This window comes from Brassica napus, chromosome C1 (genome assembly GCF_020379485.1).
Source record: "Brassica napus cultivar Da-Ae chromosome C1, Da-Ae, whole genome shotgun sequence".
NCBI classification, from domain to species: domain Eukaryota; kingdom Viridiplantae; phylum Streptophyta; class Magnoliopsida; order Brassicales; family Brassicaceae; genus Brassica; species Brassica napus.
Genome location: NC_063444.1, coordinates 39,989,799 through 40,016,160, shown reverse-complemented (window position 1 = coordinate 40,016,160; position 26,362 = coordinate 39,989,799). Strand labels below are relative to the sequence as shown.

The 26,362-nt window shown below is 31.9% G+C and overlaps 3 protein-coding genes and 1 long non-coding RNA gene across 7 annotated transcripts; all 4 read left to right on the top strand.

The window, feature by feature from the left end:
• Nucleotides 1-377: 377 nt before the first annotated feature.
• On the top strand, nt 378-10,659 carry LOC125580249 (vacuolar-processing enzyme delta-isozyme-like). 4 transcript variants are annotated; one of them, XR_007318008.1, is made up of 5 exons: nt 1,749-3,950; nt 4,055-4,096; nt 4,179-4,385; nt 4,469-7,409; nt 7,493-7,689. XR_007318008.1 is itself a non-coding variant. In XM_048744497.1 (4 exons), exons 1-4 carry the CDS (start codon nt 3,810-3,812, stop codon nt 4,604-4,606), a joined length of 528 nt encoding a protein of 175 aa, XP_048600454.1. In that variant the 5' UTR covers nt 1,749-3,809; the 3' UTR covers nt 4,607-7,689. The 4 variants fall into 4 exon arrangements, 1 of the variants encoding a protein (XP_048600454.1); XR_007318009.1 differs by adding an exon at nt 10,519-10,659 and having other exon boundaries at nt 378-3,950; nt 4,179-10,435; XM_048744497.1 differs by having other exon boundaries at nt 4,469-7,689.
• Nucleotides 10,660-15,937: 5,278 nt separating this feature from the next.
• On the top strand, nt 15,938-16,734 carry LOC111207800 (vacuolar-processing enzyme delta-isozyme-like). Its single transcript, XM_048743956.1, has 4 exons — nt 15,938-16,078; nt 16,183-16,224; nt 16,307-16,513; nt 16,597-16,734. Exons 1-4 carry the CDS (start codon nt 15,938-15,940, stop codon nt 16,732-16,734), a joined length of 528 nt encoding a protein of 175 aa, XP_048599913.1.
• A 3,952-nt stretch (nt 16,735-20,686) lies between these two features.
• LOC111207801 (vacuolar-processing enzyme delta-isozyme-like) lies at nt 20,687-21,542 on the top strand. Its single transcript, XM_048743955.1, has 4 exons — nt 20,687-20,827; nt 20,932-20,973; nt 21,056-21,262; nt 21,346-21,542. Exons 1-4 carry the CDS (start codon nt 20,687-20,689, stop codon nt 21,481-21,483), a joined length of 528 nt encoding a protein of 175 aa, XP_048599912.1. The 3' UTR covers nt 21,484-21,542.
• A 2,153-nt stretch (nt 21,543-23,695) lies between these two features.
• Nucleotides 23,696-25,204, top strand: LOC106356290. Its single transcript, XR_007318007.1, has 2 exons — nt 23,696-24,125; nt 24,774-25,204. It is a non-coding gene; the product is annotated as an uncharacterized LOC106356290 (long non-coding RNA).
• The last annotated feature ends 1,158 nt before the right edge of the window (nt 25,205-26,362 follow it).

Below are 26,362 nucleotides of genomic sequence, written 5' to 3'. Positions count from 1 at the left end.
TACAGCTAGGAATGAGTTATTCTTGGGGAGAACTGAGGAAGATGCAGAGGAGATGGTTGACAACATGGTAAAGAGTGATGCAGTCTACAGTTGAGACCACGACAGAGGCAGTCGAACAGATGATAAGCAGATGAGGAAGAAGTTGAAAGCTCTACAGGATAACATAGACATCCTCCTTGCTGATAAAGCCACACAAGAGCAGCTGCACTTTGTTGGTAACCCAAGCCAAGAGACACCACCTGTAGTCCATGAGGTTGAGGGTTTGGAAGGTCAGGAAGAGCTGTGTTTCATTAACAACAATGGTAGGTGGTACAAAAAAGAGCCCAACTTTCAGTACAACAACTACCAACAGAAATCCTATCCCAACAACCTTAAACCGGACCAGCTGACTAAACCCTCATAATATTCACCGTTTATATTATAAATTAATAGTTTTGAGTTTTGGTGAATGTGGTGGCTTGGCTTTTTGCCCCCTGAGATGTTTTTCTTTGTTTGGGCACTTGGGGAGGGTTTTGATTCCAGTGAGATGTAAGAAGCGGAGTTCTATTTGTTAAGGCTAAACATTCCGCTATGTTCTTCTCAGTCATAATGAAAGAGGAAATCAATTTTAACCACAAATTATGTCCACGCTTCCATTCATAGAAGCACATATGTACATAAGCATTTTCAAATATATATTGTATTGATCTAAATCTAGCACTATCCAAATTTGCAAACCTCCTAACCTTCTATTCCTTCTTCCGAGGTTTCAATCCAAAAGTTCATAACCTCAGAGCACAAACTTGACTGCTCAGTTTTTGGTTTTGGAATCTACATTGTTTTGTTTATGTCTTATAATGATATGTTCTAACTATTAACTAATAATATGTGTATGGAAGAATAGATTTCCAACCCATTATTCATCTAGTATTCTATATTACCTAGGTTAGGTTACACGTTCTGCCTTTTTCATCTATTTTGTTTTAAAAATCACAAAAATATGAAATCTTTCATATACTGTCTAATATCTTTCCTAAATATACTCCAAAACTACCACCCAAAATATCGCATGGTATCTATTGTATCTCATTAATTAAATTTTGAGAAAAAGTGAAATAATAAAAATTTGTTGTTTGAACCCACCACCCATAATAATTTCATAAGGCAGTTAACGACCAGGACACAAGATTCTTGGTATATGTCACACGGGTTAAAATAATATAGAGTCAACAGGCTTCGAACAATAATATTAGGCAACATTCTTCGAACAATTAATCAATCAAAGGACGCAAGATCTTTTATGTTGCTTCTCTGTTTCTCCAAGCAAAAGTTTGCCTGAATTATATAACAACCATGTGTACTCATCTTACGATCCACTGTTTCTCTCTCTCCCTCTCTTTGTGCATCTGAATTTCCTTGTGAAGAAATTATCGGCTCAAAATCAAGATATATCGTATAAAAACCTTGACGTAGATCACAACAATTACGATTACGATTTCATAACGTAATAGTTTTTTTTTTTTTTTTGATAATCCAGGGTTCCCCGCTTCGCGGGTCATTCCCTGGGCCCGGTTAGGCAGCGGTCCACTTCACCCGGGAAGGCTTTACCTGGGCTGGGGACAAGGCCCAACACCCAATACCGCATTTGATGACAGGATGGGCAGTTCCCCTCCGCCTGGGGTCGAACCCGGGAGCATGACAGTTGGCCCCCAAGGTCCTTACCAAACGAGCTACCACATCCCGTCAACCATATCGTAATAGTTATTCTTAAAATATCATAAGAGTGTGTGACTTTGTTTTAATTGTAAAATCAATGTTGGCCTTTCGGTAAGAACATGTCGGCCTCTCAGTAAGCTATTGATCAAATGAAAAATGGATCTTAAAACATCTACTAGCAACATTTGCAACCAAAAATCTGAGAAACTCTTCTTAGCAACGAGTAATCAGCTTGCATTGCAAGGTCCATCTCCATGTCCTCGGCCCGTGACAGTTGTAATGAGAAGAATAAAAGCAGCTCCAATGAAAATATATTAAAAAGTATCTAAGACTTAAAATGTAATTAAAATAAATGAAAATTTTAAATTTAAATCAAAAGCTTAACAACTGTTCCTCTGCACCCATCTTATTAGAACCTCATGAGAACCCTTGGCAAATGACACATCTTATTTTATAATTGGCCAAATTTTTGTCAATAAAATAAAATCACCTCTCTTCATACTTTATATGATATTAAAAGCATTTTTATATATTTTTATAAATCTTAAAATAAAATTATCTATCTAACAAGTTCCATTATTCATAGTTTAAATTGAAATTATTGAAGTTTAATATAATAGTATATTAAGTTTTTAATTAATGTAATAGTACTAAAACTATAAATTTTATATTAAGATTCCATATGTTAAAATTTTTTTATAGATTTATTTTAGTTTAAGATAAGTTTATATTAGTGACATACTTAGTGAGTATCTCACCAATTGTTTCGTTTTGATGTACTTTTCTGGCGAAGCGTCCGAACGGACTCTATATTCTAATGAATCTTCTCTATTTACAAGTTTCTAGAGGTTAATAGATAGCTGGAAACAAAGGGATAAAATTTATGTCTTTTTAAATGTTTTTGTGTCAATTTTGAAGTTCTAAAAGGTTTATATCTCTTTTGATTATTGGTTTGACACAATGTCGTATTTGTTTTTTTTTTCTGATGGAATCAATGTGGTGTGTTAACTAATTTGGTGTTTTAGTTTAACTGCAGAGTTTTTTTCACCAAGTGGTCCTTCTCAGCGTTGCTTGTCATCCATAATGAGTCTCTCTGGTGCTGCTGCAGTTGGTTCTAGTTAGTGTCTTCCTCTCTTGTTTTGCTTATTGATTTGGTCTTGAGTGAGTGGGTAATAAGGAAAATAACTCCCTGGTGCAACTTTATTTGCAGGCAGCAATTTGAGAAGAGCGGTGGAGTTTGGGAAAACTCATGTGGTTAGGCCCAAAGGGAAGAATCAAGCTACTATTGTCTGGCTACATGGCCTTGGCGACAATGGCTCTAGGTACTTCTTTTATTTCTCTAACGTTGGTTTTGTAATTTTGGATTATTAGCTAGCATAATAGTTTACAGAACATGGCTTCCACATTACGTTTTTCCACTCTATATCTCCGGGCCTTTTTTGAATTGTGTGGGTATGTCCTATACACTAATGTCTTTAAGTAATGAGTGTAACTTATTATACACTGGTTAGTTCAATATGACAATATCATTGATCAATTTGAAGTTTTTTGATTGTGCATATTGGTAAAGTTTGTTGTAATAAAATTGTTTTATAATTTTTTTTTTAAGAACCCATAATTAATAGACTTGCAATAAACCACTTAATGTTCAAATCTCTTTCTAAGTCTCTTAATTCACTTTTACACTTTAAAAACTATTAAAAATTAATTAAGAGACCCTTTAAGAGATTTTGGGATAATGATGTTCTAACAGAGCAGCAACTTCGCCAGACGAGGAAGAACTCCTCATTGATTTATAAAAAAAAAGTTGTCATCATACAAATCAATTTATATATATCCTATTTATCCAATTACCTCAAAAATGAAGCTAGCAAACAAAAGCAATTAACATTAATACGCAAATTTAAATACTACATTGACATCAGAAGTTAACATTATGAGTTACTTTTTGTGGGTTTAATATTATGAGTTACTTTTTGCATCCAAAGACTCAAACTTTAATACTCAAATGACTAAACGAAATTTTCTATATAGACGAGTTATATACTACGGTATTCAAGAACATCAACAGCAAGAGAAAAAAAAAACAGTTCTTTAGAAGTCTTATTACAACAATGTCTTTTCTTGGTCATTTTCAAGTTCTTGTTTTTCTTTATGCTCTTCTTCTTTTCTCAGCAGAATCCCGTAAAACCCAACTATTTGATACTGAATCTAGCGCTGATGATGGTGCAGAACACGAAAACTACGGGGATAAGGTCTATTGATTTTTCGTGTATAAGAGGTTATAACCATAAGAAGGAAAGAAAGTGGTCCAAGGGAGATTGTATGAACTAAATCTATTGTTTTTTTGCTTTCGCAGGTCGATGCGCGAGATATCCCTCTGTTATATCTCGAGACGAAGGTGAAGTCCTGATCTTTCAAGATTGAAACATAAACGAAAGATGTGTCTGTTTTTGATGTTTCACTATATATTTATCTCTCAGATTCAAAACGCTCCTGTGGGGTCACCTCAAAGACAAGAAGCTCAGAAGAATCTGCTTGAGGAAATAAATCACAGGAAACAAATCGATCAAAACATTATAGAGATTCTTAGACTTTCACTCAAACAAACCGATGTCTTAGATCTCTTAACTTCCACAAGAACAACAGGACAACCTGTTGTAGATGATTGGGACTGCTACAAGACTCTGGTAACAACCCCTTATCAATTATTGTTACTTGTGTTCCACTTAAAGACCCTTAAAACAAATATATATTGAATAAAACATCACAGGTTAAAAGTTTCAAGAATCAATGTGGAGCAAAGATGGAATACGATATGAAGTATGCAGGAGCACTTGCCAATATCTGCAATATGGGAGTGGATGTGAAGCAAAGTGTTGCAGCTATTGAAGAAGCTTGTGCCCATTAAATTATATGCAAAAAATAATATTGTGATGGCCTTATAAATATGAAAGTTGTTGCATAACATTTAACTGTGTGGAGATGGTTGATGCCTATTTTACTTGATAACGCGAAAGTCTTGGTCTTAAATTGGATTCATAGTATAATAACCTCGTACCAATTCTAGTTTCAAGAATTCACGCGAAAGTCTTGGTCTTAAATTGGAGAGTGAGTAAGTGATCGGATAAGGCTCGGCGGCACTCGAGTCAACATCTCGTATCCACGTGTTATGCTTTACGGTTTAAAGTTCTACAACCTTGAACCGGACCAGCTGATTAAATCTTCATATATACTGGTGAACTGGACAAACCGCCAGTCCCAAAATATCGGTTACGACTTTTGCTGCAGACCGAATAACCCGAAGGATAAACCCTGAATTTTAAAAATTTTGTTGCCATAAATGTTATGTAACATTCATTTTTGCAGAGAATGTTCAGTCGAAGCTAGAACTTGATCCGTACTTCCATTGAGTGTTTTTTTCATTTTTAATGGATTAAATTAAGAATGATTATGTTATTTTACTATTATATGGTTTTATCCACCCATATTGTTATTAAAAAATTTAGCAAAATAAATAATAATATATCTCATCGGTCATTTGATAAATTTTGTGATTGTCATTTATCATTCTACATAATTAAAGTATAATATTTTTATTTTATATTTGAATAAAAAAAATTAAATTGTTATTATCGTTAAATATGATTAAACTTATATATATTTTTTTTATCAATCAAAGCTAAATTAATTTTAGTCTCTAATTATATTTTATGATAACTATAATTGAATTAATTAATTTTCTACAATAAAATTTTCAAAGATTCTGAAAATCTTTTTCAAAGAGTTCAGCAGATTTTTTTTTTTTAAATATCAATTTGCATTTCAAATAAAAAATAAAGATATTCTAATTAAATTATGCAAAATTTGATATAGATTCTAAGAAATAGTCTAAATAAAAAATCATAGCGTTCCTTGTCGGTAACCTATCAGAAAACTCGATGGCTTCATAAAAGAAATCTCGCTGGACACTTATTTCCTGTGCGACTTCACTACCCTTGGCAAATGACACATGTCATTTTATAATTGGCCAAATTTTTTTGTCAATAAAATAAAATCACCTACTCCTTATACTTTATATGATATTATAAATATTTTTATATATTTTTATAAATCTTAAAATAAAATATCTATCTAATTCATTATTCATAGTTTAAATTGAAATAATTGAAATTTAATATAATAGTATCTTAAGTTTTTAATTATTGTAATAGTACTAAAACTATAAATTTTATATTAAGATTCCATATGTTTAAAAGTTTATATAAATTTATTTTAGTTTAAGATAAGTTTATATTAGTGACATTCTTAGTGAGTATCTCACCAATAAGATTGCACTAACAGCTCTTACGTTCCACCAATGCTGACTGAACCATCCTTCAAGAACACCATAATGGTGAGTCACATCTTCTTCTTCTTTTTTCCAGCCAACACATCACCTTCAACAACAACCAGAGAAGAGTAAGCTTCAACAAAGTAGCAGCAGATTATTTATTAGACTAGAAGATGATTTTAAATACCAATGATGATCATGTAGACAATCAAAACACCATTGTTGTTAAGAAGAAGATCTGTTTTGAGGAAAAACCCTTCCAGGGTTGCCAAAAGAGTTACCCATTAGGCCACCATAAGAACGACTTTTCCTAATCTTAGTACACTTAAAGCAATATATCAATCGATGCATCGGTCAAAAAAGCCATGAAAACTGTGCCACTAAATGAAGCTCCATTGAACTCATCGTAAGCAACTTTGTCTCCTTGAAATTTAGGCACTAACAGAGCAGCAACTTCGCCAGACGAGGAAGAACTCCTCATTGATTTATAGAAAAAAAGTTGTCATCATACAAATAAATTTATATATATCCTATTTATCCAATTATCTCAAAAATGAAGCTAGCAAACAAAAGCAATTAATATTAATACGCAAATTTAAATACTACATTGACATCAGAAGTTAACATTATGAGTTACTTTTTGTGGGTTTAATATTATGAGTTACTTTTTGCATCCAAAGGCTCAAACTTTAATACGCAAATGACTCAAAGAAATTTTCTATATAAACGAGTTATATACTACCGTATTCAAGAACATCAACAGCAAGAGAGAAAAAAACAGTTCTTTAGAAGTCTTATTACGACAATGTCTTTTCTTGGTCATTTTCAAGTTCTTGTTTTTCTTTATGCTCTTCTTCTTTTCTTAGCAGAATCCCGCAAAATCCAACTATTTGATACTGAATCTAGCGCTGATGATGGTGCAGAACACGAAAACTACGGGGATAAGGTCTATTGATTTTTCGTGTATAAGAAGTTATAACCATAAGAAGGAAAGAAAGTGGTCCAAGGGAGATTATATGAACTAAATCTATTGTTTCTTTCCTTTCACAGGTCGATGCGCGAGATATCCCTCTGTTATATCTCGAGATGAAGGTGAAGTCCTGATCTTTCAAGATTGAAACATAAACGAAAGATTTGTCTGTTTTTGATGTTTCACTATATATTGATCTCTCAGATTCAAAACGCTCCTGTGGGGTCACCTCAAAGACAAGAAGCTCAGAAGAATCTGCTTGAGGAAATAAATCACAGGAAACAAATCGATCAGAACATTATAGAGATTCTTAGACTTTCACTCAAACAAACCGATGTCTTAGATCTCTTAACTTCCACAAGAACAACAGGACAACCTGTTGTAGATGATTGGGACTGCTACAAGACTCTGGTAACAACCCCTTATCAATTATTGTTACTTGTGTTCCACTTAAAGACCCTTAAAACAAATATATATTGAATAAAACATCACAGGTTAAAAGTTTCAAGAATCAATGTGGAGCAAAGATGGAATACGATATGAAGTATGCAGGAGCACTTGCCAATATCTGCAATATGGGAGTGGATGTGAAGCAAAGTGTTGCAGCTATTGAAGAAGCTTGTGCCCATTAAATTATATGCAAAAAATAATATTGTGATCGCCTTATAAATATGAAAGTTATTGCATAACATTTGATTGTGTGGAGATGGTTGATGCCTATTTTACTTGATAACCCGAAAGTCTTGGTCTTAAATTGGTTTCATAGTATAATAACCTCGTACCAATTCTAGTTTCAAGAATTCACGCGAAAGTCTTGGTCTTAAATTGGAGAGTGAGTAAGTGATCAGATAAGGCTCGGCGGCACTCGAGTCAACATCTCGTCTTCGCGTGTTATGCTTTACGGTTAAAAGTTCTACAACCTTGAACCGGACCAGCTGATTAAATCTTCATATATACTGGTGAACTGGACAAACCGCCAGTCCCAAAATATCGGTTACGACTTTTGCTACAGACCGAATAACCCAAAGGATAAACCCTGAATTTTAAATTTTTTGTTGCCATAAATGTTATGTAACATTCATTTTTGCAGAGAATGTTCAGTCGAAGCTAGAACTTGATCCGTACTTCCATTGAGTGTTTTTTTTTCATTTTTAATGGATTAAATTAAGAATGATTATGTTATTTTACTATTATATGGTTTTATCCACCCATATTGTTATTAAAAAATTTAGCAAAATAAATAATAATATATCTTATCGGTCATTTGATAAATTTTGTGATTGTCATTTATCATTCTACATAATTAAAGTATAATATTTTTATTTTATATTTGAATAAAAAAAAATAAATTGTTATTATCGTTAAATATAATTAAATTTATATGTATTTTTTTATCAACAAAGCTAAATTAATTTTAGTCTCTAATTATATTTTATGATAACTATAATTGAATTAATTAATTTTCTGCAATAAAATTTTCAAAGATTCTGAAAATCTTTTTCAAAGAGTTCAGCAGATTTTTTTTTTTTAAATATCAATTTGCATTTCAAATAAAAAATAAATATATTCTAATTAAATTATGCAAAATTTTATATAGATTCTAATAAATAGTCTAAATAAAAAAAATCATAGCGTTCCTTGTCGGTAACCTATCAGAAAACTCGATGGCTTCATAAAAGAAATCTCGCTGGACACTTATTTCCTGTGCGACTTCGCTACCCTTGGCAAATGACACATGTCATTTTATAATTGGCCAAATTTTTTTGTCAATAAAATAAAATCACCTACTCCTTATACTTTATATGATATTATAAATATTTTTATATATTTTTATAAATCTTAAAATAAAATATCTATCTAATTCATTATTCATAGCTTAAATTGAAATAATTGAAGTTTAATATAATAGTATCTTAAGTTTTTAATTATTGTAATAGTACTAAACTACAAATTTTATATTAAGATTCCATATGTTAAAAAGTTTATATAAATTTATTTTAGTTTAAGATAAGTTTATATTAGTGACATTCTTAGTGAGTATCTCACCAATAAGATTGCACTAACAGCTCTTACGTTCCACCAATGCTGACTTAACCATCCTTCAAGAACACCATAATGGTGAGTCACATCTTCTTCTTCTTTTTTCCAGCCAACACATCACCTTCAACAACAACCAGAGAAGAGTAAGCTTCAACAAAGTAGCAGCAGATTGTTTATTAGACTAGAAGATGATTTTAAATACCAATGATGATCATGTAGACAATCAAAACACCAATGTTGTTAAGAAGAAGATCTGTTTTGAGGAAAAACCCTTCCAGGGTTGCCAAAAGAGTTACCCATTAGGCCACCATAAGAACGACTTTTCCTAATCTTAGTACACTTAAAGCAAGATATCAATCGATGCATCGGTCAAAAAAGCCATGAAAACTGTGCCACTAAATGAAGCTCCATTGAACTCATCGTAAGCAACTTTGTCTCCTTGAAATTTAGGCACTAACAGAGCAGCAACTTCGCCAGACGAGGAAGAACTCCTCATTGATTTATAGAAAAAAAGTTGTCATCATACAAATCAATTTATATATATCCTATTTATCCAATTATCTCAAAAATGAAGCTAGCAAACAAAAGCAATTAACATTAATACGCAAATTTAAATACTACATTGACATCAGAAGTTAACATTATGAGTTACTTTTTGTGGGTTTAATATTATGAGTTACTTTTTGCATCCAAAGGCTCAAACTTTAATACGCAAATGACTCAAAGAAATTTTCTATATAAACGAGTTATATACTACCATATTCAAGAACATCAACAGCAAGAGAAAAAAAAAACAGTTCTTTAGAAGTCTTATTACGACAATGTCTTTTCTTGGTCATTTTCAAGTTCTTGTTTTTCTTTATGCTCTTCTTCTTTTCTTAGCAGAATCCCGCAAAATCCAACTATTTGATACTGAATCTAGCGCTGATGATGGTGCAGAACACGAAAACTACGGGGATAAGGTCTATTGATTTTTCGTGTATAAGAAGTTATAACCATAAGAAGGAAAGAAAGTGGTCCAAGGGAGATCATATGAACTAAATATATTGTTTCTTTGCTTTCACAGGTCGATGCGCGAGATATCCCTCTGTTATATCTTGAGACGAAGGTGAAGTCCTGATCTTTCAAGATTGAAACATTAACGAAAGATGTGTCTGTTTTTGATTTTTCACTATATATTGATCTCTCAGATTCAAAAAGCTCCTGTGGGGTCACCTCAAAGACAAGAAGCTCAGAAGAATCTGCTTGAGGAAATAAATCACAGGAAACAAATCGATCAGAACATTATAGAGATTCTTAGACTTTCACTCAAACAAACCGATGTCTTAGATCTCTTAACTTCCACAAGAACAACAGGACAACCTGTTGTAGATGATTGGGACTGCTACAAGACTCTGGTAACAACCCCTTATCAATTATTGTTACTTGTGTTCCACTTAAAGACCCTTAAAACAAATATATATTGAATAAAACATCACAGGTTAAAAGTTTCAAGAATCAATGTGGAGCAAAGATGGAATACGATATGAAGTATGCAGGAGCACTTGCCAATATCTGCAATATGGGAGTGGATGTGAAGCAAAGTGTTGCAGCTATTGAAGAAGCTTGTGCCCATTAAATTATATGCAAAAAATAATATTGTGATCGCCTTATAAACATGAAAGTTATTGCATAATATTTGATTGTGTGGAGATGGTTGATGCCTATTTTACTTGATAACCCGAAAGTCTTGGTCTTAAATTGGATTCATAGTATAATAACCTCGTACCAATTCTAGTTTCAAGAATTCACGCGAAAGTCTTGGTCTTAAATTGGAGAGTGAGTAAGTGATCGGATAAGGCTCGGCGGCACTCGAATCAACATCTCGTATTCGCGTGTTATGCTTTACGGTTTAAAGTTCTACAACCTTGAACCGGACCAGCAGATTAAATCTTCATATATACTGGTGAACTGGACAAACCGCCAGTCCCAAAATATCGGTTACGACTTTTGCTGCAGACCGAAAAACCCAAAGGATAAACCCTGAAGTTTAAATTTTTTGTTGCCATAAATGTTATGTAACATTTATTTTTGCAGAGAATGTTCAGTCGAAGCTAGAATTTGATCTGTACTTCCACTGAGTGTTTTTTTTTTTCATTTTTAATGGATTAAATTAAGAATGATTATGTTATTTTACTATTATATGGTTTTATCCACCCATATTGTTATTAAAATGTTTAGCAAAATAAATAATAATATATCTCATCGGTCATTTGATAAATTTTTTGATTGTCATTTATCATTCTACATAATTTAAGTATAATATTTTTATTTTATATTTGAATAAAAAAATTAAATTGTTATTATCGTTAAATATAATTAAATTTATATAATTTTTGTTTTTGTTTATCAATCAAAGCTAAATTAATTTTAGTCTCTAATTATATTTTATGATAACTATAATTGAATTAATTAATTTTCTGCAATAAAATTTTCAAAGATTCTGAAAAGCTTTTTCCAGGAGTTGAGTAGATTTTTTCTTAAAAAAATATCAATTTGCATTTGAAATAAAAAATAAAGATATTCTAATTAAATTATGTAAAATTACATGTAGATTCTAAGAAATAGTCTAAATAAAAAAAAACATAGCGTTCCTTGTCGGTAACCTATCAGAAAACTCAATGGCTTCATAGAAGAAATCTCGCTGGACACTTATTTCATGTGCCACTTCACTACCCTTGACAAATTACACATGTCATTTTATAATTGGCCAAATTTTTTTGTCAATAAAATAAAAACACCTACTCTTTATACTTTATATGATATTAAAAATATTTTTATATATTTTTATAAATCTTAAAATAAAATATCTATCTAATTCATTATTAAAAGTTTAAATTGAAATAATTGAAGTTTGATATAATAGTATATTAAGTTTTTAATTAATGTAATAGTACTAAAACTATAAATTTTATATTAAGATTTCATATGTTAAAAAGTTTATATAAATTTACTTTAGTTTAAGATAAGTTTATATTAGTGACATACTTAGTGAGTATCTCACCAATAAGATTGCTCTAACAGCTCTTGCGTTCCACCAATGCTGACTGAACCATCCTTCAAGAACGTCGTAATGGTGGGTCACATCTTCTTCTTTTTTTTTCCAGCCAACACATCACCTTCAACAACAACCAGAGAAGAGTAAGCTTCAACAAAGTAGCAGCAGATTATTTATTAGACTAGAAGATGATTTTAAATACCAATGATGATCATGTAGACAATCAAAACACCAATGTTGTTAAGAAGAAGATCTGTTTTGAGGAAAAACCCTTCCAGGGTTGCTAAAAGAGTTACCCATTAGGCCACCATAAGAACGACTTTTCCTAATCTTAGTACACTTAAAGCAAGATATCAATCGATGCATCGGTCAAAAAAGCCATGAAAACTGTGCCACTAAATGAAGCTCCATTGAACTCATCATAAGCAACTTTGTCTCCTTGAAATTTAGGCACTACCAGAGCAGCAACTTCGTGAGACGAGGAAGAACTCCTCATTGATTTATAGGAAAAAAATTGCCATCATACAAATCAATTTTTATATATCCTATTTATCCAATTATCTCAAAAAAGAAGCTAGCAAACAAAAGCAATTAACATTAATACGCAAATTTAAATACTACGTTGACATCAGCAGTTAACATTATGAGTTACATTTTGTGGGTTTAATATTATGAGTTACTCTTTGTGGGTTTAATATTGAAGAAATTTAATACGCAAACGACTCAAAGAAATTTTCTATATAAACGAGTTATATACTACGGTATTCAAGAATATCAGCAGCAAGAGAAAGACAAACAGTTCTTTAGAAGTCTTATTACGACAATGTCTTTTCTTGGTCATTTTCAAGTTTTTATTTTTCTTTGTGCTCTTCTTCTTTTCTCAGCAGAATCTCGCAAAACCCAACTATTTGATACAGAATCTAGCGCTGATGATGGTGCAGAACACGAAAACTATGGGGATAAGGTCTATTGATTTTTCGTGTATAACAAGTTATAACCATAAGAAGGAAAGAAAGTGGTCCAAGGGAGATTATATGAACTAAATCTATTGTTTATTTGCTTTCGCAGGTCGATGCGCGAGATATCCCTCTGTTATATCTCGAGACGAAGGTGAAGTCCTGATCTTTCAAGATTGAAACATAAACGAAAGATGTGTCTGTTTTTGATGTTTCACTATATATTTATCTCTCAGATTCAAAACGCTCCTGTGGGGTCACCTCAAAGACAAGAAGCTCAGAAGAATCTGCTTGAGGAAATAAATCACAGGAAACAAATCGATCAGAACATTATAGAGATTCTTAGACTTTCACTCAAACAAACCGATGTCTTAGATCTCTTAACTTCCACAAGAACAACAGGACAACCTGTTGTAGATGATTGGGACTGCTACAAGACTCTGGTAACAACCCCTTATCAATTATTGTTACTTGTGTTCCACTTAAAGACCCTTAAAACAAATATATATTGAATAAAACATCACAGGTTAAAAGTTTCAAGAATCAATGTGGAGCAAAGATGGAATACGATATGAAGTATGCAGGAGCACTTGCCAATATCTGCAATATGGGAGTGGATGTGAAGCAAAGTGTTGCAGCTATTGAAGAAGCTTGTGCCCATTAAATTATATGCAAAAAATAATATTGTGATCGCCTTATAAACATGAAAGTTATTGCATAATATTTGATTGTGTGGAGATGGTTGATGCCTATTTTACTTGATAACCCGAAAGTCTTGGTCTTAAATTGGATTCATAGTATAATAACCTCGTACCAATTCTAGTTTCAAGAATTCACGCGAAAGTCTTGGTCTTAAATTGGAGAGTGAGTAAGTGATCGGATAAGGCTCGGCGGCACTCGAATCAACATCTCGTATTCGCGTGTTATGCTTTACGGTTTAAAGTTCTACAACCTTGAACCGGACCAGCAGATTAAATCTTCATATATACTGGTGAACTGGACAAACCGCCAGTCCCAAAATATCGGTTACGACTTTTGCTGCAGACCGAAAAACCCAAAGGATAAACCCTGAAGTTTAAATTTTTTGTTGCCATAAATGTTATGTAACATTTATTTTTGCAGAGAATGTTCAGTCGAAGCTAGAATTTGATCTGTACTTCCACTGAGTGTTTTTTTTTTTCATTTTTAATGGATTAATTTAAGAATGATTATGTTATTTTACTATTATATGGTTTTATCCACCCATATTGTTATTAAAATGTTTAGCAAAATAAATAATAATATATCTCATCGGTCATTTGATAAATTTTTTGATTGTCATTTATCATTCTACATAATTTAAGTATAATATTTTTATTTTATATTTGAATAAAAAAATTAAATTGTTATTATCGTTAAATATAATTAAATTTATATAATTTTTGTTTTTGTTTATCAATCAAAGCTAAATTAATTTTAGTCTCTAATTATATTTTATGATAACTATAATTGAATTAATTAATTTTCTGCAATAAAATTTTCAAAGATTCTGAAAAGCTTTTTCCAAGAGTTGAGTAGATTTTTTCTTAAAAAAATATCAATTTGCATTTGAAATAAAAAATAAAGATATTCTAATTAAATTATGTAAAATTATATATAGATTCTAAGAAATAGTCTAAATAAAAAAAAACATAGCGTTCCTTGTCGGTAACCTATCAGAAAACTCAATGGCTTCATAGAAGAAATCTCGCTGGACACTTATTTCATGTGCCACTTCACTACCCTTGACAAATTACACATGTCATTTTATAATTGGCCAAATTTTTTTGTCAATAAAATAAAAACACCTACTAATTATACTTTATATGATATTAAAAATATTTTTATATATTTTTATAAATCTTAAAATAAAATATCTATCTAATTCATTATTAAAAGTTTAAATTGAAATAATTGAAGTTTGATATAATAGTATATTAAGTTTTTAATTAATGTAATAGTACTAAAACTATAAATTTTATATTAAGATTTCATATGTTAAAAAGTTTATATAAATTTACTTTAGTTTAAGATAAGTTTATATTAGTGACATACTTAGTGAGTATCTCACCAATAAGATTGCTCTAACAGCTCTTGCGTTCCACCAATGCTGACTGAACCATCCTTCAAGAACGTCGTAATGGTGGGTCACATCTTCTTCTTTTTTTTTCCAGCCAACACATCACCTTCAACGACAACCAGAGAAGAGTAAGCTTCAACAAAGTAGCAGCAGATTATTTATTAGACTAGAAGATGATTTTAAATACCAATGATGATCATGTAGACAATCAAAACACCAATGTTGTTAAGAAGAAGATCTGTTTTGAGGAAAAACCCTTCCAGGGTTGCTAAAAGAGTTACCCATTAGGCCACCATAAGAACGACTTTTCCTAATCTTATTACACTTAAAGCAAGATATCAATCGATGCATCGGTCAAAAAAGCCATGAAAACTGTGCCACTAAATGAAGCTCCATTGAACTCATCATAAGCAACTTTGTCTCCTTGAAATTTAGGCACTACCAGAGCAGCAACTTCGTGAGACGAGGAAGAACTCCTCATTGATTTATAGGAAAAAAATTGCCATCATACAAATCAATTTTTATATATCCTATTTATCCAATTATCTCAAAAAAGAAGCTAGCAAACAAAAGCAATTAACATTAATACGCAAATTTAAATACTACGTTGACATCAGAAGTTAACATTATGAGTTACATTTTGTGGGTTTAATATTATGAGTTACTCTTTGTGGGTTTAATATTGAAGAAATTTAATACGCAAACGACTCAAAGAAATTTTCTATATAAACGAGTTATATACTACGGTATTCAAGAATATCAGCAGCAAGAGAAAGACAAACAGTTCTTTAGAAGTCTTATTACGACAATGTCTTTTCTTGGTCATTTTCAAGTTTTTATTTTTCTTTGTGCTCTTCTTCTTTTCTCAGCAGAATCTCGCAAAACCCAACTATTTGATACAGAATCTAGCGCTGATGATGGTGCAGAACACGAAAACTATGGGGATAAGGTCTATTGATTTTTCGTGTATAACAAGTTATAACCATAAGAAGGAAAGAAAGTGGTCCAAGGGAGATTATATGAACTAAATCTATTGTTTATTTGCTTTCGCAGGTCGATGCGCGAGATATCCCTCTGTTATATCTCGAGACGAAGGTGAAGTCCTGATCTTTCAAGATTGAAACATAAACGAAAGATGTGTCTGTTTTTGATGTTTCACTATATATTTATCTCTCAGATTCAAAACGCTCCTGTGGGGTCACCTCAAAGACAAGAAGCTCAGAAGAATCTGCTTGAGGAAATAAATCACAGGAAACAAATCGATCAGAACATTATAGAGATTCTTAGACTTTCACTCAAACAAACCGATGTCTTAGATCTCTTAACTTCCACAAGAACAACAGGACAACCTGTTGTAGATGATTGGGACTGCTACAAGACTCTGGTAACAACCCCTTATCAATTATTGTTACTTGTGTTCCACTTAAAGACCCTTAAAACAAATATATATTGAATAAAACATCACAGGTTAAAAGTTTCAAGAATCAATGTGGAGCAAAGATGGAATACGATATGAAGTATGCAGGAGCACTTGCCAATATCTGCAATATGGGAGTGGATGTGAAGCAAAGTGTTGCAGCTATTGAAGAAGCTTGTGCCCATTAAATTATATGCAAAAAATAATATTGTGATCGCCTTATAAACATGAAAGTTATTGCATAATATTTGATTGTGTGGAGATGGTTGATGCCTATTTTACTTGATAACCCGAAAGTCTTGGTCTTAAATTGGATTCATAGTATAATAACCTCGTACCAATTCTAGTTTCAAGAATTCACGCGAAAGTCTTGGTCTTAAATTGGAGAGTGAGTAAGTGATCGGATAAGGCTCGGCGGCACTCGAATCAACATCTCGTATTCGCGTGTTATGCTTTACGGTTTAAAGTTCTACAACCTTGAACCGGACCAGCAGATTAAATCTTCATATATACTGGTGAACTGGACAAACCGCCAGTCCCAAAATATCGGTTACGACTTTTGCTGCAGACCGAAAAACCCAAAGGATAAACCCTGAAGTTTAAATTTTTTGTTGCCATAAATGTTATGTAACATTTATTTTTGCAGAGAATGTTCAGTCGAAGCTAGAATTTGATCTGTACTTCCATTGAGTGTTTTTTTTTCATTTTTAATGGATTAAATTAAGAATGATTATGTTATTTTACTATTATATGGTTTTATCCACCCATATTGTTATTAAAATGTTTAGCAAAATAAATAATAATATATCTCATCGGTCATTTGATAATTTTTTTGATTGTCATTTATCATTCTACATAATTTAAGTATAATATTTTTATTTTATATTTGAATAAAAAAATTAAATTGTTATTATCGTTAAATATAATTAAATTTATATAATTTTTGTTTTTTTTTATCAATCAAAGCTAAATTAATTTTAGTCTCTAATTATATTTTATGATAACTATAATTGAATTAATTAATTTTCTGCAATAAAATTTTCAAAGATTCTGAAAAGCTTTTTCAAAGAGTTCAGTAGATTTTTTTTTTAAATATCAATTTGCATTTCAAATAAAAAATAAAGATATTCTAATTAAATTATGTAAAATTTGATATAGATTCTAAGAAATAGTCTAAATAAAAAAAATCATAGCGTTCCTTGTCGGTAACCTATCAGAAAACTCGATGGCTTCATAGAGGAAATCTCGCTGGACATTTATTTCATGTGCCACTTCACTACCCTTGGCAAATGACCCATGTCATTTTATAATTGGCCAAATTTTTTTGTCAATAAAATAAAATCACCTACTCTTTATATTTTATATGATATTAAAAATATTTTTATATATTTTTATAAATCTTAAAATAAAATATCTATCTAATTCATTATTCATAGTTTAAATTGAAATAATTGAATTTTAATATAATAGTTTATTAAGTTTTTAATTATTGTAATAGTACTAAAACTATAAATTTTATATTAAGATTCCATATGTCTAAAAGTTTATATAAATTTATTTTAGTTTAAGATAAGTTTATATTAGTGACATACTTAGTGAGTATCTCACCAATAAGATTGCTCTAACAGCTCTTGCGTTCCACCAATGCTGACTGAACCATCCAACACCATAATGGTGAGTCACATCTTCTTCTTTTTTTTTCCAGCCAACACATCACCTTCAACAACAACCAGAGAAGAGTAAGCTTCAACAAAGTAGCAGCCGATTATTTATTAGACTAGAAGATGATTTTAAATACCAATGATGATCATGTAGACAATCAAAACACCAATGCTCTTAAGAAGAAGATCAGTTTTGTGGAAAAACCCTTCCAGGGTTGCCAAAAGGGTTACCCATTAGGCCGCCATAAGAACGACTTTTCCTAATCTTAGTACACTTAAAGCAAGATATCAATCGATGCATCGGTCAAAAAAGCCATGAAAACCGTGCCACTAAATGAAGCTCCATTGAACTCATCGTAAGCAACTTTGTCTCCTTGAAATTTAGGCACTAACAGAGCAGCAACTTCGTCAGACGAGGAAGAACTCCTCATTGATTTATAGGAAAAAAATTGCCATCATACAAATCAATTTTTATATATCCTATTTATCCAGTTATATCAAAAGAAGCTAGCAAACAAAAGCAATTAACATTAATACGCAAATTTAAATACTACGTTGACATCAGCAGTTAACATTATGAGTTACTTTTTGTGGGTTTAATATTATGAGTTACTTTTTGCATCCACAGACTCAAACTTTAATACGCAAACGACTCAAAGAAATTTTCTATATAAACGAGTTATATACTACGGTATTCTGATTACGCGTTTAAGCACACACCAATTAACCTAATGTGCCAACAATACCACAATCGAATGGTATGTCATTGTAGCATTTTAGGATCGAATCCACAAGGAATTAATGATCTATAACACCAAGAATACACAAGCTTCCTTAATCTAAGCAAACAAAAATATGAATGATTTTGTAACAAGCTAATGTCCTAGAAATATAAACAAGGTGATCTCAAATCCAATCAAGAAATAAGTGCAAGAATTCAATCAAATGCTAAGGATGGATCCATGGGCAATGATAATTGATATAAAGTGATCAAGGTTCAATCTAGGATGTTCAAACAAAACAATCAACAAGTCTATAGGTCTAGATCTCATTCAATATAGATTAATCCACTGTCGTGGCAAAAACCCCTATGCTAATCATGAATTAAACATCAACTGTCGTTGGCTAACGCAATCAAGCATGCATAAATCACAAGTCTACTAACCACTTAAACATCTCGGACATCAACTGTCGTTGGCCAAGTATGTAAAAGACAATACTAAGTTCATTCAAGCATTTTAACAAACACCTTTCGGGCGTAACATAGCTTAAGGTCTAGATGAGAGTGATCAAGTCTAATCTAACATTAAGAACACTTAGCAAGCATAGAACAATGTTAATCAAACAATAAACATCATAAATATCCACTTAATCATCCTAATCTATTTAACCCATGAATCACAAGGTCACTGCTCACTAATCTCCATGAGAAACCTTAAACCCATGTAACGATCAAGGTTAATCATGTTAATGAGCAAGAGAAACACACATATAAGATGAAGTACTTCTTTAGATTATCAAAAGATTTAAGCTTTTACAAATTTAGACAAAGTCTTGAGAGAAAATGAGATAAAAACTAAGGTTTTTAGGTCTAAATCTATTTACAGGGAGGCAAAACTCGAATTGGTTTAACACCACAAACCAGGATTAAACCGGACAAAACCGGAATTAAATCAAATCCGCGGCCTGCCTCAACCCGCGTCAGCCGTCCGCGTTTCTCATCTGAGCCAAAGTTTTCTCTGTTGCGTTTTCGCGGCCTAGTACAGCCGCGGTGGTGAGCCCGCGTCTAAGTGGTCTGCGTGAGTCATGTCGCTTCGTCACCTCTGTTTTGAGCTTCCTCTTCTGCGAACGCCACTGGTCCAAGCTCCCACAGCGAGTTCTTCCATCTCCGCCGCATCCCAGCTCAACCCACGGCGTCTGTCTCAGACCACCTTCGCGTTTCGTTAACCTCCGATGTATCTCTCCGTTGCTCGATCCGCCGTCATGCTCAGCCATGTTGTCTTCGTCATGGTCAGCTCCCTCGTCGTCGAATCGAGCCTCGCTGTCGGCTCCGGATCGGCCAAGAAAAGGCTCGTTCTCCCCAATGGTGGCTTCTTCATTATTTGCAAAACAGGTCCCCGAAGTTTGGTTATTCACGCATTCGCCCCCAAACTCTTATAGTTGCATAAAAGACCTCTCGAATTGGCCCTGAATCTTTCGATCGTACAATTTAACCCAACCGAGAGTTCTGAATTTGCAGCATTGGTCCCTGGCCTCTTGTTAACATCAAATTGGACCCAGAACTTCTAAAATGTGCATTCCAACCCCTATGATATGCAAATGAGTATGCAAATGCAACATAAAGACCTAAATGCAACCTAAAATGATCATAATAAGCTACAATATGAATCTAAAACTTATTAAAATCATGAGATATCATATTCAAGAATATCAACAGCAAGAGAAAGACAAACAGTTCTTTAGAAGCCTTATTACAACAATGTCTTTTCTTGGTCATTTACAAGTTATTGTTTTTCTTTATGCTCTTCTTCTTTTCTCAGCAGAATCCCGCAAAACCCAACTATTTGATACAGAATCTAGCGCTGATGATGGTGCAGAACACGAAAACTATGGGGATAAGGTCTATTGATTTTTCGTGTATAAGAAGTTATAACCATAAGAAGGAAAGAAAGTGGTCCAAGGGAGATTATATGAACTAAATCTATTGTTTCTTTGCTTTCGCAGGTCGATGCGCGAGATATCCCTCTGTTATATCTCGAGACGAAGGTGAAGTCCTGATCTTTCGAGATTGAAACATAAACGAAAGATGTGTCTGTTTTTGATGTTTCACTATATATTTATCTCTCAGATTCAAAACGCTCCTGTGGGGTCACCTCAAAGACAAGAAGCTCAGAAGAATCTGCTTGAGGAAATAAATCACAGGAAACAAATCGATCAGAACATTATAGAGATTCTTAGACTTTCACTCAAACAAACCGATGTCTTAGATCTCTTAACTTCCACAAGAACAACAGGACAACCTGTTGTAGATGATTGGGACTGCTACAAGACTCTGGTAACAACCCCTTATCAATTATTGTTACTTGTGTTCCACTTAAAGACCCTTAAAACAAATATATATTGAATAAAACATCACAGGTTAAAAGTTTCAAGAATCAATGTGGAGCAAAGATGGAATACGATATGAAGTATGCAGGAGCACTTGCCAATATCTGCAATATGGGAGTGGATGTGAAGCAAAGTGTTGCAGCTATTGAAGAAGCTTGTGCCCATTAAATTATATGCAAAAAATAATATTGTGATCGCCTTATAAATATGAAAGTTATTGCATAACATTTGATTGTGTTGAGATGGTTGATGCCTATTTTACTTGATAACGCGAAAGTCTTGGTCTTAAATTGGATTCATAGTATAATAACCTCGTACCAATTCTAGTTTCAAGAATTCACGCGAAAGTCTTGGTCTTAAATTGGAGAGTGAGTAAGTGATCGGATAAGGCTCGGCGGCACTCGAGTCAACATCTCGTATTCACGTGTTATGCTTTACGGTTTAAAGTTCTACAACCTTGAACCGGACCAGCTGATTAAATCCTCATATATACTGGTGAACTGGACAAACCGCCAGTCCCAAAATATCGGTTACGACTTTTGCTGCACACCGAAAAACCCAAAGGATAAACCCTGAAGTTTAAATTTTTTGTTGCCATAAATGTTATGTAACATTTATTTTTGCAGAGAATGTTCAGTCGAAGCTAGAATTTGATCCGTACTTCCATTGAGTGTTCTTTTTTCATTTTTAATGGATTAAATTAAGAATGATTATGTTATTTTACTATTATATGGATTTATCCACCCATATTGTTATTAAAATGTTTAGCAAAATAAATAATAATATATCTCATTGGTCATTTGATAAATTTTGTGATTGTCATTTATCATTCTACATAATTTAAGTATAATATTTTTATTTTATATTTGAATAAAAAAATTTAAATTGTTATTATCGTTAAATATAATTAAATTTATATAATTTTTGTTTTTGTTTATCAATCAAAGCAAAATTAATTTTAGTCTCTAATTATATTTTATGCTAATTATAATTGAATTAATTAATTTTCTGCAATGAAATTTTCAAAGATTCTGAAAAGATTTTTCAAAGAGTTCAGTAGAATTTTTTTTTTTTAAATATCAATTTGCATTTCAAATAAAAAATAAAGATGAAAAAAAATATCAATTTGCATTTCAAATAAAGAATAAAGATATTCTAATTAAGAGGGATTTGCCAAAAGTGACTCAAAACTTGATTTTGAATACAAATGTGTACCCCAAATTCACTCAAATGCAAAAGTAACTCAAAAACCTAGTGAAATTACAACAGTCCCCTTATGAACAAACAAAAAACGTGTATTCAGCTTTACCATTATAACTCTCCGTTTTATAATTTTAAAAATAGTTTTATAATTCCAAAAAAAAATTTTGATGGGTAAAAAAGTGAAATCATGTAATAATAAACATTTTGCAATGATGTAAATTTAGTTCATCTGAAATTGAATTATTTTCAACATAGATGAATGAATGTATATTGGCTCATGAGTCATTGGTTTAGGGTTTGGTAACATATGTTATAGTATTGTATGTATCTTTAGGGTTAGATTCTGAAATCTTACCTTCATTTTTTTTTGTTTTCAAATTGACTCATATATGTTTAGTAACTATCTAATAACTTGATTTAAACACTTTCTAAGTTTCTTTTAAGTTTAAGAAAGTGTTTTTTGCATAGTTAATTACACTACAAGAAAATAAGCTTATTGCCTCAATTTTGACACAACCCTTTTGTGGCAAATAAAATATCGCCACATATTTGCCATTACATTGCCACAAACTCATGTTATTCAAAATTAGTTACAAAGTTGTAGCAATTTGTGGCAAATTTGACACGAATTTTATTTTCTTGCAATATGTGGTAATAATTGCCACAAATTTTCAAAGATATAACAATTAGTGGCAAAATTTGCCATATATAAATTTGTGGTACAATTTTGTGACAAATTTGTAAGGAACTTGCAAAACTGATCATCCAACCTTTTGTCGCATTTATTTTAAACTATAATTACCACAAATTTGTTACATGATTTTTGTGGCTATGCTAAACTCTAAACAATAAATACAAAAATTAGATACTATAATATAACTAAACTAATTTATATCTAGTATTTATAAGAAATTATAATTTTATAAATCTGTCTGTTGAAATATTAATGTCAAACCTTAAATCTAAAACTCAAAACTCATTTCCATAACTCCAAACCCTAAATCATGAACCCTATCTCCCTAAAAACTGTTAAAATGTAACTACTATAATTAAACTATAAATCATAAATCAAATATAATTATTACTTATATATATGTAAATACTTAAAATCATTCGCATACTTTATATAAAATCAAAATTGTAGGTCAAATCATTAAGAAACTTATAAGTTAAATACAATTAATATAGAGTACACAACTTTTTAAGAAACTGTAGTAATAAATGGTTGAAAAGTGAAAAAGTAACGAAGAAGTACTGAAAATAAAATGAAAGAGTAAAGAAATGTTGTCATTGGCTAATCCTAAAAGACATGGATAGCTACTTGTCACCGTTGATAACTTCAATCCAACGGTTCAGATCCGTTCCTTCTTTTTCTCCTCACCACACCCTGTGTTTCTTTTAGGCTCTCTCTTATCTCTTCCCTAAATCTATAGGGTCGATTTCTCTTTATTCTCCATCTTCTGCGTTTGTGTCTATTCTTTTTTTGCTTAAGCTTTGAAAACTAAACGCGTTTGCGTTTTTCCTCTGCAACCTTCTCTCTCCGGCGTTTCTTTAGCTGTCGACCCTTTCTTCTCATTCTACTTCAAAGTCTCGGCGTTCCTCAACAGGTGTGGCTTCGTTCCCTACTTTACTATCTTCACAGAGATTTCTGATTCAGTGTCTTGATAAGATTCTCACCGGCTTCTCGCTGTCAATTAAGAGATCTTGGTGCCTTTTGGGTTTTGGCGAGTGATGGGTTTTGTTCTATTTCCGTAAAGAAGGTCACTTTAGTTAATCTAAGACCCATTACCATAAAATCTCAAGATTTGTGATTTACATGTGTCTAGGGTATATAAAGTTTGCTACTTTGATTTAGGCCCTGTTCGTTTGCTCACCAAATCATCTGGGTGAAGATGCAAATCGAAGTTCGTTTTGTGCATTATAATGCTACATCTAAATGGATCATCCAGCTAGATTTTTAAAAACTCATCTCAAATTCTCACCCAAATGAAGGTGAGTCTTGATGGTGCATCTGGATGCAGATGCATCTAGTTTAATCCAAAATGATAAATGACAAAAATGACCTTTTAAAATCAAAATATTATTTTCAAACCCTAAATTCTTTTTTTTTGCATATACATTAGTTAATCTAAGACCCATTACCATAAAATCTCAAGATTTGTGATTTACATGTGTCTAGGGTATATAAAGTTTGCTACTTTGATTTAATGCTAACTTCATACAATGGTTTAAGCATATTTTTGATTGAGTTTCAGGTGAAGCCGTTAATGAGCAGTTTCCAGATCCAATCCTCAATGCTACGACCAACTACAATGTTGTTGTTAAAGTTTCCAATCATTCGGATGAGCCTCTTCTCTTGACTTGGTGAGACTTTATAACATAGTTCTCTAAAGGTGTTTGATTCTCATTAGTATAGTGTGCTTCTTGTGTTGCTCAAAAGACTAGTGTTCTCGAAAGCTTTTTTTGTTTGTTTCAGAAAGTATGTGCGGTGGGGGAAATGTTGAATGTGTGGAGATCCCAAAAAATGCCGGTGCCAGAGCCAGTGCCGCAGCTGGGAACAGTGACGGAGCCAGAAACAGTGCCAGAGCCTGAGCCAGCAACGGTGGCTCTGCGTAGGGCGATTGTGTATAATATATGTATTCAATTATTTTTTTAATTAATTAATAAAAACATTTTTTTTTGGATTTTTTTTTGTGCTAGGCATGCTTTTGCCACAACTAAAATCGTTACTATTTTATCACGAATTAATTTATGTCAAAATGTGATAGTTACCACGAAATATGTGTGTGGCATTTTTTGGCAAAGCTGTCACAAATTTGCCACTAATACTGATTTGCCACGAGTGTATAGCCAGGATTTTTATTTTGTGGCAAACTGTGGTAAACATCTACATTGCCACGAATTTTAGTCTTTTACCAGAAAAACTAATTGTGGCAATACTGATATTTTCTTGTAGTGATTGATTTTAGGGTCTAGAAGACTCACAAAAGATTTAAAAATAATTCTTCCGACATATTCCATCTAAATTTTAGTAGAATTTAGGGTTCTTGTCTAAATTTTGGAAACATTTTGGTTTTCCGCCTAAATCAAAAGTTTTCTATAAGTCATCCAGGAGTCTTCCAGAGGAAGTTTTCTCATAGATTAGACCTTAAAAATAATTAATAAATTTAAAAAAAAAAATATTTTCAAAGGGAAAAAGTCAAAATCACGTATTAATAAACATTTCTAAAAGATGAAAATTTAGTTTTACTGAAATTGAATTATTTTTAACATAGATGAGTGAACGTAGATTGAGTCATGATAGTCTTTGTTTTAGGGTATGGTAACATATGTTTTTACCATAGTATTGTTAGTATTTTTAGGGTTAGATTTTGAAATCTCATCTTTTTTTTAATATTAAATTTGACCTATATGGATTAGTGACTATCTAATAACTTGATTTAAATACTTTCTAAATATCTTAAAAGTTTTTAAAAGTGTTTTTTTCTTAGTTATTTGATTATAGGGTCTGGAAGACTAACAGAAGACTTCTTGGGAAGTCTAAATTTTAGTAGAATTTAGGGTTCCCGTCTAAATTTAGAAAAATTTAGGTTTCCTGCCTAAATCAAAGTCTTCCAGAATCTTCCCGAAGTCTTCTAGGGAAATTCTTCTCAAGTATTAGATCTTAAAAATAATCAATAAATTTAATAAAAAATATTTTGAAAGAGAAAAATAGAAATCATTTATTAATAAGCATTTAAAAACGATGGAAAATTAGTTTTACTAAATTTGAATTATTTTTAACATAAATAAGTGAATGTAAGATCTAGAAGACTTCCCAAGAAGACATCCTAAGAAGCCTTCT

Bases quoted from the DNA above. Each gene is read 5' to 3' on its own strand.
- LOC125580249 (XM_048744497.1), top strand. From the start codon at position 3,810: ATGTCTTTTCTTGGTCATTTTCAAGTTCTTGTTTTTCTTTATGCTCTT. The intron at 3,951-4,054 runs GTCTATTGATTT...TTGCTTTCGCAG, and splicing joins ACGAAAACTACGGGGATAAG to GTCGATGCGCGAGATATCCC. The intron at 4,386-4,468 runs GTAACAACCCCT...AAAACATCACAG, and splicing joins GGGACTGCTACAAGACTCTG to GTTAAAAGTTTCAAGAATCA.
- LOC111207800 (XM_048743956.1), top strand. From the start codon at position 15,938: ATGTCTTTTCTTGGTCATTTTCAAGTTTTTATTTTTCTTTGTGCTCTT. The intron at 16,079-16,182 runs GTCTATTGATTT...TTGCTTTCGCAG, and splicing joins ACGAAAACTATGGGGATAAG to GTCGATGCGCGAGATATCCC. The intron at 16,225-16,306 runs GTGAAGTCCTGA...TTTATCTCTCAG, and splicing joins TGTTATATCTCGAGACGAAG to ATTCAAAACGCTCCTGTGGG.
- LOC111207801 (XM_048743955.1), top strand. From the start codon at position 20,687: ATGTCTTTTCTTGGTCATTTACAAGTTATTGTTTTTCTTTATGCTCTT. The intron at 20,828-20,931 runs GTCTATTGATTT...TTGCTTTCGCAG, and splicing joins ACGAAAACTATGGGGATAAG to GTCGATGCGCGAGATATCCC. The intron at 20,974-21,055 runs GTGAAGTCCTGA...TTTATCTCTCAG, and splicing joins TGTTATATCTCGAGACGAAG to ATTCAAAACGCTCCTGTGGG.